Genomic DNA, 17761 nt, shown 5'->3' with positions numbered 1-17761 from the left:
CCACCACAGCCACGCCCACCCAGTGGGCCACACCCACCTGGCACCCCGGCAATAAATAAGTAGTCCTCGACTTACAGCCACGACTGAGCCCAAAATTTCTGTTGCTAAGTGAGAACATTTGTTAAGTGAATTTTGTCCCATTTTATGACCTTTCCTGCCACAGTAATTAAAGGAATCATCACAGTTGTTTAGTAACACGGTTGTTATGTGGATCTGGCTTCCCCCGTTGACTTTGCTTGTTAGAAAGTCGCAAAAGGGGATCACGTGACCCCGGGACACGGTGACCGTCATAAACACAAGCCAGTTGCCAAGTGTCCGAATTTGGAACACGTGACCCTGGGGATGCTGCAACGGTGGTACGTGTGAAAAACAGTCATAAGTCACTTTTTTCAGTGCTGTTTGAATGGTTGCTAAACGGATGCTCGTAAGTTGGGGACTACCTGTATTGCAATGCGGTCTCTCTAGGATGCAGATCAGTGGCAGAATTTTGTGGTTGTTAGTTGCAAAGACGTGTCCGACCCATCGCGACCCTATGGACAACATTCCTCCAGGCCTTCCTGTCCTCTACCATCTTCTGGAGTCCATTTAAGCTCAGGCCTTCTGCTTCAGTGACCCCATCCAGCCACCTCCTTCTCTGTCGTCTCCTTCTTCTCTTGCCCTCCATCTTTCCCAGCACGAGGCTCTTCTCCAGTGAGTTCTTCCTTCTCATTAGGTGGCCAAAGTACTTGAGTTTCAACTTCAGGATCTGGCCTTCTAAAGAGCAGTCAGGGTTGATCTCCTCTAGGGGTGACCGGTTGGATCGCCTTGCAGTCCAGGGGACTCGCAGGAGTCTTCTCCAGCACCAGAGTTCAAAGGCCTCCATTCTTTGGCGCTCAGCCTTTCTTATGGTCCTTCTTTCCTCTGGATTGCTTGTGAGGCTCGTGGGCCAGAAGATAAAAAAATAATTAAAATATTCATTGAGTGACAGGCTCCCCTCCTGGCATGGAAGAGGTAAAACTCCACAGCCGTGCTCTGGGCATTCAAGCTTTTTTTTCTGCTACCTTCTGGGCTTTTTAAGATGCAGATCCATCAAGAGGAGCGTGAGAATTGTGTCTTATTCAAGGAGGGAAAAAATAAAACCTTTCCTTTGCTTCTAGGTATCAGAGATCAGAACTGAGAAGGGATCTTCCCCAGAGGGATTTAGATAAAGGCTTTTTGAAGTTTGGTCGTTCCCCCAGAAGGTGGACTGGCTATGCTTTGATAGGACAAGGGGGGGGGGGGCTACCAGCATGTCTGAATGGGCCATCTTTTGTCTCTCCGTGATTTCAGTCTTTTTACATCTCCTGGAATTTCATTCAGTCCCAAGCAAAGGTCTCAGGAGGAGAGCTTCCCCCCCCCCCGCTTTGAAATTGGGGAGGCAGAGGAACCAAGGATGCTTTGGAAGGAAAAGAAAAAAAACGTGCCACCCAAGCTAATTCGGCCAGCCTTTTGCCACCCACAGCTGCTGAGTCAGCCGGAAAAGAAAAAAGACTGCCACTCTTATTTATTTACCGTGCTTTAAAAACCGATGCCTGGCCAGGCAATTTGCAGCATAACAAAAACAGTGTAAAAACACAGACGTTAAGTACAGGTAGTCCTTGACTTAAAAACCATTTAATGTTTGAAGTTAACCGAACGTGGAATACAGCATCCAGTTTGGGTCGCCATGGTAGAAACAAGATGTTCAGACTCTAGAACAGTGGTTCTCAACCTGTGGGTTGCGCCATTTTTCCCCCTTTTCTTTGGCCACGCCCTTGGTACCCAGTGATGTATAAGTGGTTGGGGGTCACCACAACATGGGGAACTGTATTATGGGGTCGCGGCATTAGAAAGGTTGAGAACCACTGCTCTAGAAAGAGTGCAGAGAAGAGCAACAAAGATGATGAGGGGACTGGAGGCTAAAACATATAAGGAACGGTTGCTGGAATTGGGTATGTCTAGTTTAATGAAGAGAAGGACGAGGGGGGACATGATATCAGTCTTCCAATATCTCAGGGGTTGCCCCAAAGAAGAGGGAGTCAAGCTATTTTCCAAAGCATCTGAAAGCAAGACAAGAAGCAATGGATGGAAACAAATCAAGGAGAGAAGCAACCTAGAACTAAGGAGAAATTTCCTGACAGAACAACCTGCCTCCAGAGGTTGTGGATGGTGAAACACTGAACGTTTTTAAGGAGAGATTGGACAATCATTTGTCTGAAATGATATAGGTCAGGGGTCTTCAAACTTGGTCCTTTTATCACTTGTGGACTTCAACTCCCAGAATTCCCTAGCCAATATGCTTATGGTGTGATGCCTTAAATCGGTGTGGGCAATTATGACCCCTTTACGACCTGCGGACTTCAGCTCCCAGAATTCTGGGAGTTGAGGTCCACAAGTCATAAAAAGGCCAAGTTTGAAGACCCCTGATATAGGTTCTCCTGCCCGAGCAGGGGGTTGGACTAAAACAGGGGTCCCCAACCTGTGGGCCGTGTCCCATTACCAGTCTATGACCTATTCACAACACTGGAGGTTTTTAAGAAGAGACTGGACAGCCATCTGTCTGAAATGGTATAGGGTTTCCTGCCTGAGCAGGAGGTTGGACTAGATGACCTCCAAGGTCCCTTCTAACATTATTATTATTATTATTATTATTATTATTATTATTATTAGTGGCTGGCTGGTGTGTGTGCTTGTGGTCACAGCCCCACTCATGCGAGTGTCACAGGCACTCAGGGCCCCACTTGCAGGGGCTCTCAGCCTCTCTTGCAAGCAACGGGTGCTTGTGTACGCGTGCACGCCCACACACCTATCCCTCCCACAAAAATATCCCCTCTTCCCCCCCTTGCCACTCTCTCCAGACCGCCAACCCGGAAAGAGTGGGGAACTCTGGACTAGATGACCTCCAAGGTCCCTTCCAACACTGTTATTCTTAGGCATGAAAGCAGATTGGGTTACTCTGAGCCAGTTACTCTTTCTCAGCCCAACCCACCTCACAAGGTTGTTGTTGTTATGGGGAAAATAGGAAAAGGAGGGTATGGTGGATATACGTTCACTACCCTGAGTTATTCATAATAATAACAAAAGCGGGATAGAAATAAATAAAAAGGCCACATTTAAAAAACCCTGAGGGAAACCAGAGGGGTTGGGCTCCCTTCTTCTAGGGCAGTGGTAATCAACCTGTGGGTTGGGACCCCATTTGGGGTCGAACGACCATTTCACGGGGGTCGCCAAACAACGCAGTCTGCCATTTTCCCCCCTTTTCCTTAGCTGTGCTACTCCCTTTTATTCTATTGGCTTTTGAAAGCCAATAGAATTAGACTCTCTTGAATAGAGTCTCATTCTATTGGCTTTCAAAAGCCAACAGGAATTGTCCAGGCTGTCTCTGCCCTGCTGAGCCCGCCAAAAGTCCCATTCTGCAAACGGTGCTGCACCAGTTGAGTAGTCCTCGACTTACGACTGGTTGAGTAGTCCTCGACTTACGACCGGTTGGGGGTCGCGGCATTAAAAAGGTTGAGAACCACTGTTCTAGGGCAGGGGTAGGCAACCTTGGCCCTTTTATGACTCATGGACTTCAACTCCCAGAATTCCTGAGCCGGCATGGTTCAGCATGGAAACCTCTCCATTTCTCCTCAGCGTGGCTGGCTCAGGAATTCTGGGAGTTGAAGTCCACGAGTCATAAAAGAGCCCAGGTTGCCTACCCCTGTTCTAGGGTGTTCAACCAGAGGCTGGATTCTTCAAGATGCCTTTGCCCCAGAGTAGAATACAGGGAGATGCTCCAAAGGTGGATAATTCTCTTCCCTAAAATTCTTCAGAAAAGCTGAAACAAATCCTGTTTTATTAAGGGCTGTCTCACAGAAGAGCCACAGCGCCCTCTGCTGAGAAGAAAAGGCTATCCTGGAAAAACCAGGAGATTGGGATTGGGAGCGGTGAGTGGGATTGCTGAAGAAATGGGGGTCTTCAAGAGTGTTGGGAAGACCATCCTTTTGCTTTACTCCCTACCTGGGTTATGCAAAATACAGGCTTCATGTTTCTCATGCAATGTCATGAGAACGTGATAGGATAAGAAGACGGGTCAGACAGGGATGTATTCTGTCTCCACTGTTGTTCAATATCTCCTCTGAGTCAATCTTCAACGAGGCACTGGAGAACATCAATGCTGGCCTCAAAGTAAACGGTGTTTGGATCAACAACTTAAGATATGCTGACGATACAGTTCTGCTTGCCAGTAAGCATGAAGACCTTCAGCTCCTCATCAACAGAGTCACAGAAATATCTGAAAAATACGGCTTGAAGCTTAACACCTCAAAAACCAAGATCATGGTTGTCAGCAAAGAACCTGTTAATTTACCACCAATAAATTCAGAAGGAATACCACTAGAAAAAGTTGAAAGGATCACGCACCTCGGTTCAAATCAACATGAAAGCTGGGACATGACCGTTGAAGTAAAGACAAGGATAGAAAAAGCCCGAACAGCATTCTTCAAAATGAAAAAGGATCTTCTGCAGTCACAACATAAGCCTAAGACTGAAAATCAGGCTTGTCAGATGCTATATTTTTCCTATCCTGCTCTATGGAGTAGAGAGTTGGTCTCTGACAGAAGGCCACCTGAAGAGACTAGAAGCATTTGAAATGTGGATTTACAGGCGGCTGTTATGTATAAGCTGGGTTGACAAGATCAGAAATGAGGAGGTGATAAGCTGCCTGGGAAAGCCAAGGGAAATAATAATAATAATAATAATAATAATAATAATAATAATAATAATAATAATAAAGTTGGAAGGGACTTTTGAGGTCTTCTAATCCAACCTTCTACTCAAGTAGGAGATCTTATACCATTTCAGAGAAATGGATGTCCAGTCTCTTCTTAAAAACCTCCAGTGTTGGAGCATTCACCGCTTCTGGAGGCAGGTTGTTCCATTGGTTAATTGTTCTCACTGTCAGGAAGTTTCTCCTTAGTTCTAGGTTGCTTCTCTCCTTACTTAGTTTCCATCCATTGCTTCTTGCCCTACCCTCAGGCGCTTTGGAGAATAGCTTAAAGCAATTAAAAAACTGAAAGTTAGAATATTTCGGACATGTGATACGACACCCAGAAAAATACGGCATACTCCATTTAATCCTCCAGGGAAAGATTGAAGGCAAACGAGGTCCAGGCAGAAGAAGAACATTGTGGCTTCGAAATCTAAGGGATTGGTTTGGACAAAACTCAGCACCCTTTTTTGTGTGGCTGCTGATAAAAACAGGATCGCCAACATGATCGCCAACGGCAGCACCTGCATTTTCTGTGTCACATGAGAAAAGTACATCTTCCTTCTCCTATCCTTACCACTTTCTACTGGAGGATGATCGAGAGCATCCTGTCATACAGCATCACAGTCTGGTTTGGAAGCATCCCTGCTTCAGACAGGAAGGCGGTGCAGAGTGGTGAGGATGGCCGAAAAGATCATTGGTAGTTCCCTCCCTCCCATCCAGGACATAGCATATAAGCGATGCTTGAGCAAGGTCCGCAGGATTGTCTGGGACACTACACATCCTCTTCACAACCTGTTTTCCTTGTTACCTTCTGGGAGGAGGCTTTGTGGTATCCCTAGCAGAACATCCAGATTCAGCCATAGTTTCATTCCTTACAGCATTAATCTTGTGAACTCTCAGGCTTCCTCCTTCCATTTTATATTCAAGATGGACAGTATTTAATATGTATTTGTTATGTATATGTAGGGGTGTGGGTCTATACATATGTTGTATGTACTATTGTTGAAGGAAAAGTCTTCATCATGGTTCAGTCCAAACTGGGAATAAACAACATGGCGACTGCTTTAGAAAGAAGGTTGCAGTTTATTAAAGAGGAGAGCCAGACAGGAAGATGGCTCTGGAAGAAAAGAGAGGGAGTGGGTTTTTATACCCTCTGGAGCCTTTTGTTTGGAGTTGTATTCTGTTCCTGTTTGAGGCATGAACTTTGACCTAAGTCTGAGTGTACCATTTGGTATCTGTGGGTTAATCTTATTATGTCCCATCTTAGAGTTTGGGTGCGGTATGTAGATTTTAGGTGTCTTTGTCTTCTTAATCTTCTAGCTGGAAGCCTCCAACCTTCCTGAACAATTTACATCTGCATTTCTACAGAGCTGGTTTCTGCTTGGGGGAGGGAGACTTGGGGCTATTAAGAAAACTGGGCATGCTTTTCTACCTCTTTAAGATCCTTTGAGGAAATACATTTTTCTGCCCTTTTAATATTTCCTTCTCTGCGGGGATGATTTCCCACAGTATGTTTAGGGGTGTGTCATGTATGTGTTTCACTTTGAGAGCGGGCAACTAAATTTCATTTTTGATGTGTGCCATTGTGCTGCCCAGTAAAAAAATGACAATAAAGGTTAGTTAGGATAACCTATCTTATCTACACATTTTTAACCCAGGGGTCTTCAAACCTGGCCCTTTTATGACTTGTGGATTTCAACTCCTAGAATTCCTCAGGCACACTGGCTGAGGAATTCTGGGAGTTGAAGTCCACAAGTCATAAAAGGGCCAAGTTTGCAGACCCGTTTTAACCTGTTGTTTCCAACGTCTTATGAACACCCAGAAATTGGCTTAAATCAAGGCCCCAGCCAAGGATGTGCCCTTGAAAGGTACACTCATCAAATAGACTGAATTCACACAATACCCTCAGACACAAGTCAGGCCTTGTGCAAAGGTGCCTGTTAAGCCTTCTTCCTTAAGGGTTCTATTTAAATCTAATTTCCACATTTGTCAGCTGCATACATATACACCCTGACAAATCGAATCTGGAAAAGTCAAGGGAGAGATGGAACATCACTCTGCACATGCACAGAGGCACTATTTAAAAATAAAACAAAACTTTTGGGCTCCTCTAGCCCTTTCCACTCGCTCCCCCAAGTCCTCCATCCGCCCATAGTGCTGCGCGGTCACAGTTACTCGGCGCATGCGCACCCCTACTCTAGCCAAGTGCCCAGACCGTATATTCCCCGCCATCTCTTATCTAACAACCAACCTTGCTTTAAAAAAAAAAAAAAAAAAGGGCGGGTCCCACATAATAATTAAAAAACCCTCTCTGCCTCCTCACACGCCACCAAAACCCCTCAGACTTCTTCCCACCCCTCCTCCCCTCTCCGATTGGTCATCCTGCGGCCGGCGGGACCAATCCTTTCCCGGCTCAGCGGCGGCGCCCCGCTGTCCCCGCCTCCCGCCCGAGGGGGCTCGCTCGCCCATTGGCCAGGCCACGTCGCGTCTCTCTCCCGCGCGTCCAATCCGACTTGTCCGGTGTTTTCTGTCAGTCACTGTGTGGTGGTTGGAGGGAGAGGCGGGGGGAGCCGTTACGCACCCGCCCGCGCGCGCGCCCGCCTTCCTATTGGGCGCGGCCGCCGTCCGTCCCCGCTGGTGCTCGCAGGAAGGTTCGGTTGACCGCGTGTTGTGAGGCGAGCTGGGACGTTGGGTTGGCGTCACGGGGCTGGGTCGCCGTCGCTGAGGGGGCGGCGGAGCAACAGCAGCAGCCGGAGCCGCCGCCGCCGCCGCCGCGGCCGGGCGGCCGTGAGCGCGAAGCCGCCGCCACCGCCGCCGCCTGAGCAGGCCGAGCCTCCCCGTCCGTCACCACCTCCTCCTCCTCGTCCGCCGCCGCCTTCTGTGGCGGCGGCTGCGGCGGCTCCGCCCGTGCCGGTGGCAGCGGCAGCAGCAGTAGCAGCGGCGGCAGCAGCAGCAGCCATGACGCTGGAGTCCATGATGGCCTGTTGCCTCAGCGACGAGGTGAAAGAGTCGAAGCGCATCAACGCCGAGATTGAGAAGCAGCTGCGGAGGGACAAGCGCGACGCCCGCCGGGAGCTCAAGCTGCTCCTGCTCGGTCAGTTCGGCGGGCAAGGGGGAGGCCGGGCGGGCGGACGGGCGGGCCTGTCTCCCGGGGAGGAAACGCGGAGGCGATGCTGCCTCGGCTGGTGCGGGAAGGCCCTATCCCTCCGCCGGCCCCCTCCCCCCCATCCCCGGGCTCCTCGGCCGGGCTTATTTCTGCTGCGCATTTCCCCGCCTCGAGCGACGCCCGGCCGGAGGGGTCCTCCTTCCCCGCGTCCCTCCTCCTCGGCATCGGGCGGCGTTTTTGCTTTCCTCGGGGCTGGGAAGGACACCCCTCGAAGTTAGGGTCCCTGGAGGGCTACGTGTGTACATCCCTGTGCGCTGACACGTGTGTCTGTATACATGGCTGGGTGATTTAAACGCATCCAAAAGGGGATATGCGGATATATGTTTGCAGTCGTATGTATATACAGGTGTGTGCGTGCGATGTATACAATTATAGGTATATGTGTGTGTGCATGTGATACATACATGCCTGATGTGTGCACACAATTATTGATGTACATGTGTATATGATATGTACACACAGTTATTGGTGTACATGTGTATATGATATATGTACACAATTGCTGTACATATGTATATGATATATATACACAATTGGTATACATGTGTATATGATATGTACACAATTGTTGGTGTACATGGGTATATGATATATACACACAATTGGTGTACATGTGTATACGATATGTACACAATTGTTGGTGTACATGTGTATATGATATATACACACAATTGTTGGTGTACATGTGTCTGATACATATACACAATTGTATGCACACGTGTATGTGATATATACAAACAAGTATATATGTTTGCAATCATGTGTGTACAGGTGTGTGATATACAATTATATGTATACATGTAATATATGCATGTCTGATATATGCACACAATTATTGGTATACGCGTGTGATGTCTGTGATGTATACACACAAAATTATATGTATGCATGTGTGTATATATGATATATACCAGCATTTGTAGGTGTGCAATCATGTATAAATCTGTGTGACCATGTGTGTGCAATCGTAAGTATGAGATGTATATACTAATTTTGTAATATATGCAATTATATGTATATTAAATATGCGATTATTATGTATGCATTTATAGATTTGTGTGGTATGTGCAGTATTGTGTATATACACAGACATGCATCTGCAGTTGTTTGCATGTATCTCTCTGTGCCTTCTTTATTACTCTACTTACTATTTCCTTTCTGGTAGCTGTTTGTCTTCCTCACTTTCTCTGGGTCCTGCTGGTTTCAGGTGGCTTTTCTCCTTTTCTCCTTCCTTAATGGTATTTATGAGATAGATGTTTTTCTCTCCAGGGTGGATGCCCTACCTGCCTTTCTCTTTGCTTGTGTCTAATCCACCCTGCCATCTCCCTGCTCAGGCTGTGTGTCTCAAGGGTCCTTTCCTCTGCTTTTTCATCCCCACAAGGAAGAGAGCCAGGACAGGCCTCTGAAGGGGGGGGGGGGTTCAAGGCTTCTTTGCTGTCCAGGTGGACAGTTCAGGTGCTCCTCTTAGGGAGGGGTTGGTTTCTTTTAGACCAGTGGTTCTCAACCTGTGGGTCGGGACCCCATTTGGGGTCGAATGACCATTTCACGGGGGTCGCCAAACCACGCTGTCCGCCATTTTGTTCCCTTTTCCCTAGCTGTCCTACTCCCTCTTATTGGTGGCCACACCCACTTGGGGGTCACCACAACATGGGGAACTGTATTATGGGGTCATGGCATTAGAAAGGTTGAGAACCACTGTTTTAGACAAAGTCCTTCATGGTCTTTGTGAGTCTTTAATATTCACAGCAGCCTTCTGAGGTAGGTCAAAGGGGGAGAGTTTCATTTCCTCCTCAACACTTCCCCAGAAATTTCACAGTGGAAATCAGTGGAAATCTGTGCAAGGGCCGTTTTCTCCTCTTCCTGCCATTTGTCGTTCCTCCATCCTCTGAATCCCATGCGATGTTAGGGTGGGATTTATTTGGCTTCTATTTCCACCTCACCCTCATTTCCTGACGGATCAGCTAAACGTTCTGAGCAAGTCATTGCTGGGCTTGTTTGATCACTGATGGTGTGATGTTTTACTGAAGCAACTATAACTGGCAAGAGGAAGAGTTTTCTAGAATTTGTGTGCACTAAAATCTTGAGGATTTTTATATCCTCATTTGCACTCTTTTTTCTGTCTTGACTCTAACTTTCGCTCACTGCCATCCAATTTCTTTTTATATTATTTGTGGGGCATTGCATCCTGTTCCAACCAGCCTTATTTCTGTCACTTCCCAAGTGTTTTCTCTATTCTAATTCTGTGATGTTCAACTTTTTTTAAAAAAACATAATGTACCTTATGGTCAGTTTGTTTTGCACTTTGCTTTGCCTGGCTGTTGTTGCGTATACATACTTAGTAATATCTCAAAAGCCAAAATATTGAGTTTGTTTAGAAAAAAGATTGAAAGGAGAGGGGAGGAAGTTACATTGATTTAAATCACAGCCTATAAAGGAAACTCTGTCCATTTGCACTCTGTACAGGAGTTTTATATTATAATGTAAGGAACTGCAGTCAGTTTTGTAAAAAAAAAAATTGCTGAAGTTTATTACGCGTTAATTTCTGAGATTAATATTCCATTATCCTTGCAGCTCTTAGAAAATACTTCTTCGTGTTTGAGCTTACACTTTTCTAGCCTTGTGGATCATTCTGCGTCTTCCTTCCAGAAAAAGGGATGGTAAAAAGTGCAAAGGGCATAATTTGTTAAGGCAAGGGAACTGGTTGATAGGCTTCATGCAGATTGAGGATGGCAATTCTCAAAAGAAACAGAGAAGTTTTGAAGTAGCCCTGGCAATAATTATTAGATGTGTGGTCCAAAGTATGGTGGGAGAGGAACCGGGTATCAAGAAGAGTAGGTACAATCAGAATCTTGATGGAGAAGGCTATGATTTCACTATCTTGTATGATGTGGATGTTCTGGGATCTATATTCCCTAGCCAGTAACCCTCTAGTAAGGGACTCTTCCTGATTACTGGCCATATTCCTTTTATGTAAGTGTTACATTCTCTCTCTCTCTCTCTCTCTCTCTCTCTCTCTCAACAACAACAACAACCCCTCTTACAGCAGACATAGAATATAAGACATCTATCCTGCCCATCCTCCTTTACAGTTTTGTTTGCAACCCTTTAGATTCTTTCCGGTGTTGTTTTTCTATAATTTATATCCTGCTTCCTAGCTAAACGGATCTTACATGGGCCTTTCTGTGCTCCCCCTCCCCCTGTTCCAAAGTCACCCCCTTCATAATTGTCTCCATCTGTGTGTGTGGAATGTTTGCCTTCCTCTCAAAAGCATGAAGTGTAAAGCCTCTATCCTCTTCTCCTCTCCACCCTTTCTGGTGACTTTTCCTTTGGTACAGTGTCTGCCAGTGCTGTTTAGATACATTACTTCCTCATACCTAGCAACCTTATTTTCAGTCTTCCATGCTTTCAAAGGAATTTGCTCTCCTTTCTTTTCTATTGAGCTATTCCTCCTCCTATATGTCATTTTTGACAGCTTCATCACTGGCGTTTGCAGTGATGTGAGTCCTCCCATACAGCTTCATGCAGCCTTTTCTTTTGCTTCTCTTCTGCCTGCCTGCCTGCCTTGTGTTCCAAATGAAACATGCTCAGGTGAGGAAAAAATATTTATGAACTTTAAGCCTTAGCAACATTTTTTAAAGATGCGGTTTTAAACTTTAGCTTCCAATCCTGAATCAGGCTGAACATAGGTCTGATAGGAGTCATGCTCTTGTTTTGGGGAGTTCTGCCTTGTAGGTTTGGTTTTAATGTCTTTTAAGGCCTGTGTTGGGCAACAGGTGACTTTCTTAATTGTAAACATCAGACTTTGCATTCTGGGTTCACAGAATAGTGAATTTTCTTTAGTTGCTCTATTAATACATTTCTTAGTTGAAATAACCCTTTGGGGGTAACAAATCTCTGTCACTTCAGATCTTATAGGACCAAGGTGTTGGTGTTAATAGAACATTTTTTTTAAAAAAATGTGCAGAACTGATTTGTAAATCTCTGTTGCTCCTAAGAGTCTTGGATTCAGATTTAACTCAGATTGGTTCCCTGTTTTGAATTAGGGATGCAGTCCCATCAGTCCTGGAATTAATTTTCAACTAAATTGGTGTTCTCTTTATATAGCCTAGAGCTAAAGGGCAAAAAAACCTATCAAGGAATTTACACCTCAATAGTTTACACTTTCTCAAAATCTAATGAATATTTTTCCATGGTAATTTTTCCTTATGAAAAGAGAAATTTTGAAATGTGGATCTCTGTTGCATTATCGGGGCTTATTATAGTTGTGGAACAGGAAATCTCCAGATATAATACTACATCTTTTTATATTAGTGTTTCTCGGCTTTGATAAGTTGAAGGTGCATGGACTTCAGTTCCCAGAATTCTCCAGCCAGCCCCTGTGAGTTGAAGTCTATCCGCCTTCAACTTGCCAAGATTGAGAAACACTGTTTTATATCATTACTGTAACAATCAGTCTTCCCCATAACTAAGCTTTGCCTTCTCGTGTTTCGGTTCCACACTCTGTTTCTTGCTAGACTTTAGCCCTCATCCAAATGATTGTCGTGCTTCTTTTACCTCTAGTAAATATTTTGCTATTAGTTATTGTGTAGTATGATATAATATTAGTATTACTGTGTATTTTATCTGAATGGATTCAGAGGAAACATTCATTTTTTTAAAAAAAAAACCCACCAATAATGAACATTACTTTTGAAATATACTTACTTTGATAAGTATTTGACTCTGTGTTTCTATGACAGTTTAAGTTACAGACATAGTTATTGGTATGCTAACTTCAGTTCTGGATTTTATGGCAAAGAGCATAAAAAGTGGAATATGAAATAGCAGGCAGTGAATAACTCTTCTCCATCCCTGGAAGATACAAGAATTTCTTGCAGACTCCCTGACAAGGACCCATTATTAAAAAATTGGTCTCATATAATCAAGGCAGTTGGCTACAAAACAAATTTGCAGAGCAGTTTTTTTTTAAATAGCTTATTAGATTATAGAGGAGAGCTAATTGAAAGCAAGTGAGCAAAAGGTTAATTGAATACACACTGTTGTTTTCATAATGTGGATCTTTTATTCTATGATATTTGTTTGCATCTCTTAAAATTACGTAGACACACTGTTGGATAGTTACTGTTAGGTGTTTCTTTAAAACGTTGAAAGAAATCTTACATCGTTGCTAGGCAGAACGATCATGGAAATCCCCTCAGATCTTGTCTTACGAGTGTACACGATCACTTGCACCCATATTGTGTTAGATTGTTTTGTGCTCTTTGGCGTTGTTGTTTTGCCCCTTGTCCTTATGATTGCATTTGTTAGTAACCCTTAAGTGACAAGTCAAGTATCTTTGCTCAGCTGGGATAAAAAGCATGGTGCCGTTTTGTTAGGAAATAATAACCGTTTTTCTTAGAAATGCATTCTTTTTTACCTAATATATATTAGCTTTTATACACACACACACACACACACACACACACACACACACACGAAATATTCTGATCTGACAATTGGAATGGATATATATGATTAAACCCTTGTAAATAAGTTCACAGCAGTTACCAGCCTTAAGAATTGTTTACTTGACTTCTCTGAGATAGTGACATGGCTATTGAATTCTTAGCAAGTGAGCTAAGAGAAGGCTTCCTACTATTCAGACCAGAGAATAGAGCAGATCTCTCCAAACTTGGCAACTTTAAGGCTTGTGGACTTCAACTCCTAGAATTCCCTCGCCAGCATGGTTGGCTGAGGAATTCTGGGAGTCGAAGCTGACAGATCTTAAAGTTGCCAAGTTAGGAGACCCCTGAAATAGAGCCCTGTTGGTAGCTCTCATTTGTTCCGCTGCTCATCTCTATATGGAATTTCTAGGTTGACTGAGTGAAGCATTTCTTGGTATTTGTAAAGTTTAATTTTTTTTTTAAAAAAGTTTTATTTAGGTGACCTTCAGAACTGTATTATCACGCATAGTTCTGAAGATAATGCAAAAGCTCTTTTCAATAATTTGCAGTGTTTTACATAACAATAAAAGATGATTAGGCAATGCAGCACTTGTAACCCCTCCAGGGGATCGCTACAAAATACTTTTCAAATGGCTGAAGAGTTGCACAGTTTTTGTTTTCTTGTTTGAAATCTCACAAAACTTCAGGCAAGAACTCTGTAATGTTGTGGAGTCCTGGGCACGAAATTGTTAGCCTTGGCAAGTTTGGGGCAATTTTTATATCTTGGGGCATCTACAAAGTGATTGCAGGCATTCCAATAGAAATAATTTCCATTTTTAAAAAGACCATTTTTGTATATACCGTAACACTTGTCACCGTTTCTGATTATTTAAAGCCTAATTACTTTGAACTATTGAGAGTTGTTAAGGTGTGCTACACTATTTTGTTTTTGTTTACTGAATGTAGAAAGTCAGGTAGTAGCCTCATCATGGTTATGAAGAATATTTAGAATTCCGACTGTTGGCCACTCTGCTAAATGTGCCCACATTTTATGCTTATGAGCAAAACTCTCAGCTTTGCCAGTCTATCACTGTCTGAGCAGTAGCATCATCTGAGGAAGTTACGATGTGCATGGATTCCCTCCCAGTCCACTGGAGAATCCTTAAAATGTCATCATTTTTACAAAGTCCCCCCCTCCCCCAAGTCCTGGCTTGCCAGTGTCAATGTGTGTGTGCGTGAGAAGGAAAAGAATAGGCCTTTCCAATTAGGCTGTCCTCTGTTTGCCAAAGCAAAAATCTGCTCGTTATTCTGTGAGCATATATATATTTTTTAAAACGCAGCATAAGCTGCTAATTTTTACCACTCGCTCTTGCCCTGCCAAAAAAGTGTTGAGTACTCATATAAAGTAGTGCTGGTGTGTTTCCTTTAGAAGCGTTATCTTCTATTTGCATAGGAAGAAAATTGGTGAAGTCATGTAAACACATCCCAAAGTTGTTGGCTTTAATTTCTAGAGAGGAAGCAGGTTGGCAGAGACAACCTGGTGTGGATCTTGTCCAGTCCCAGGATCGCTGCAATCAGTGGCTGGCTGGTGTTTTAGCTTGGGTGAGGCAGGAAGAATTGCTCTATTAATCACACTGGGATTAAAAGCTAGGTTCCTAGTATTACCAGATCTAGATAGTCCACAAACCTCTCATTTCCTGCCATTCAGAGGTCAAAGCTGGCCACTGTGACTTCTCATGTACCTGAGGGAAACTCTATAAAGACTGTGCATCCACAGGCCTTGTTTGTTATCACTTACTTTGGCCATATTTTCCCTGCCATAATGTAGTAATTGAAATTAGTGGCAGGAATTCTAGGTTTCTGGCCAGTTTAAAACTGCCCTGGAGAGAACAGCCTTCATAAGGTTTGGTGCTGGCATCTAGTGGTTATTCAAAATTATTTTATCTTGCACAACAATGCATAATTGTGAGGAGAGGGGTATGAGGAAGCAGATACTGCCTCCTAAAATTTTAATATGAGATCATGGGCATTGAACATATTTTCAATAGTCCACATACAACACATACATACATACATACATACATACACACATAGACACACCTGGATTTATTGGCTCATTCAACGTCTTGCGATTCGAGTAAAGTTTGTAAACTTATTTATTGGTCAATACAGGAGCCTTTGAATGAGATGGAATAGAAATATCTTTATCACAGCTGCTTTCAAAGGGTTTCATTCAAATAACACAGAAAAGTAAAATCTAACGCTTTCTCAGTCTGCCTCACTGCTGGAAAAGGATTACATTTTAAATAGGCTGTGATAATTAACTCATATTTGCATGAGTTTTTAGCGCGTGATCGAAGGTTTGAGAAACATGTAAAATTGGAAGAGCTGAAGTTTTGGTCAGGAAAGAAAGAAAAAATTTGAAAGATAGGGCAGCAATGCAGAACTTAAATAAGGTCAAGGAGTATAAGCTGGATGTGCAAGGAATGTTTCAAATATTCAGCGTGCTATTGAGAAGCAACATATAAATACCTAAAGTAAAGTGAGAGCTTACTGGCTTCATTTTAAACTACTCACAGAAGCACCTGAAAAATACGTATGTATGTTCCTCACACAATTCTCATAATGGTAAACTATGGTTTGGAATTTCATCCCAAAGCCATTACTTTTTGAATGAGAAAAAGTGTCAAAAGTGTTTGAGTAAAGAATTAGACCAGGGGTAGGCAACCTTGGCTCTTTTATGACTCGTGGACTTCAACTCCCAGAATTCCTGAGCCAACAGTGGCTCAGCTTGGAAACCTCTCCCTTTCCCCTCAGTGTGGCTGGCTCAGGAATTCTGGGAGTTGAAGTCCACGAGTCATAAAAGAGCCAAGGTTGCCTACCCCTGAAATAGATGTACAAATCAACAGAACGTTGCAGCCCCTCCTTTCTCACAACAAACACAATCACTGTAGAAGACTGGCCAAGGGAGGCTAATTTTCAGGGCCTTATAGGGGGACCTGTCACCTGACTGAACCTGGGCATAAGGTGTGGCTAGGAGGGAGCCAAAATATGCCGGAGTGACAAAGTACCAGGTGATGTTGGACCTTTTGTGAATAGTCAGAGCAAAATAAAATATTCCAAAGGAAGTGATTTTTAGGCCAAAGGCTTAGAAGAGCTTCTTTGTTTTTCTAGATGACTAATTTCTGAGGTGTACACAACAGCTTTTCTGGATAAAACTTTGAGATGACATTAAAATTGGGGATTGCGACATTTGCCAGTATATCAAATCAGCTTCTGCATGCTGGCTTTTCTTTTTAAATAGATACTGTAACAATATTGGATAACAACATTGTAACAGTAACAATATTGGAACAGCCTTTGGATCATGACAGAAGTTGTAACAAGCCTGCCTCTTAAAAGCTTCCATTTTGAAGATTTTTTTTTTTAAAAATCACACAGCATGTTTCAAAAGTTCCACAGCGTTGTTAGCTCAATTAAAATATGGTGATCCATCTTTGTGAAAAGTCAGCCACGGAAAGTGGATTTTTGACAGGTGATCAAGTCAGATGGTTTGGGAGAAAGCTGTTTGAACAGCAACTGAGAAAAGTGATCAAACAATTGGAATAGTTATCATTTATCGTATTATTTATGAGAGCCTGTAATTTGCCCAATTTTATAAATGCAGCCAAGGAACCAAACAAGTTAAATGTCATTTCTAAGTGCCAGAGCTAGTTTCAGTGGCAGTACTTGATTTCATGATGCCACGGTGCCTTGGCGCATGTACAAAATGCTTTTCTCCTATCAGAGAAGTCATGTAAAATATGTTCCTGTCTCCATGCTAAACCTAGGCATGCTGTTTGTCTTCTTCATTCTCACTTTCTTCTTTCAATGAAGACAATGCATAAAGAGCAGCTTTTCACTACAGGGTGGGGCGATTTGAAGGGTGACAAAAGTCCTTCCGCTGAAGGGTTGATTGGAACATAGAATTAACCGTCCTCCTGTTTCAAAAAAGAAGTGCCAGCTTCTGTTATAAGCCTACCATTTTATTGACAAGGCTTTCGTAGGCTGCTTTATCCCCATGTTGCCCGGCCGGCTCTTAAAACAAATTGTATCATAAAAATTCATTCCAGAGAATAAAACAAAGAGAAAATAAAACTTCCATTTAAAGGGTTTTTAAAAAAATCTACTTTATCCTGTTCTGTCCCCACATTTCTTTTTCAGGCACGGGAGAAAGTGGGAAAAGCACCTTCATTAAACAGATGCGGATAATCCACGGTTCGGGCTACTCTGAAGAGGATAAAAAGGGTTTCACCAAGCTGGTGTACCAGAATATCTTCACTGCCATGCAGTCAATGATCAGGGCTATGGAGACCTTAAAGATCCTATACAAATATGAGCAAAATAAGGTGAGGCTTAGCGCTACAGTTGTTGTTAGTTGCGAAG

At 43.5% G+C, this 17761-nt stretch overlaps 1 protein-coding gene across 1 annotated transcript in view; it reads left to right on the top strand.

Annotated features, from left to right (window-relative positions):
- Positions 1–7705: 7705 nt before the first annotated feature.
- GNA11 (G protein subunit alpha 11) overlaps positions 7706–17761 on the top strand; it is a 35054-nt gene continuing 24998 nt past the window's right edge. Inside the window, exons 1-2 of the mRNA XM_039319303.1 lie at positions 7706–7841; positions 17540–17724. Of these exons, the coding sequence (XP_039175237.1) occupies positions 7706–7841; positions 17540–17724 (321 nt within the window). The remainder of the gene's footprint in view (positions 7842–17539; positions 17725–17761) is intronic.

This window comes from Crotalus tigris, unplaced genomic scaffold (genome assembly GCF_016545835.1).
Source record: "Crotalus tigris isolate CLP2741 ecotype Arizona unplaced genomic scaffold, ASM1654583v1 scf7180000022970.308977840:1548163, whole genome shotgun sequence".
NCBI classification, from domain to species: domain Eukaryota; kingdom Metazoa; phylum Chordata; class Lepidosauria; order Squamata; family Viperidae; genus Crotalus; species Crotalus tigris.
The sequence above is the reverse complement of the archived record's forward strand: the minus strand, read 5'-3'. Positions and strand labels throughout refer to the sequence as shown.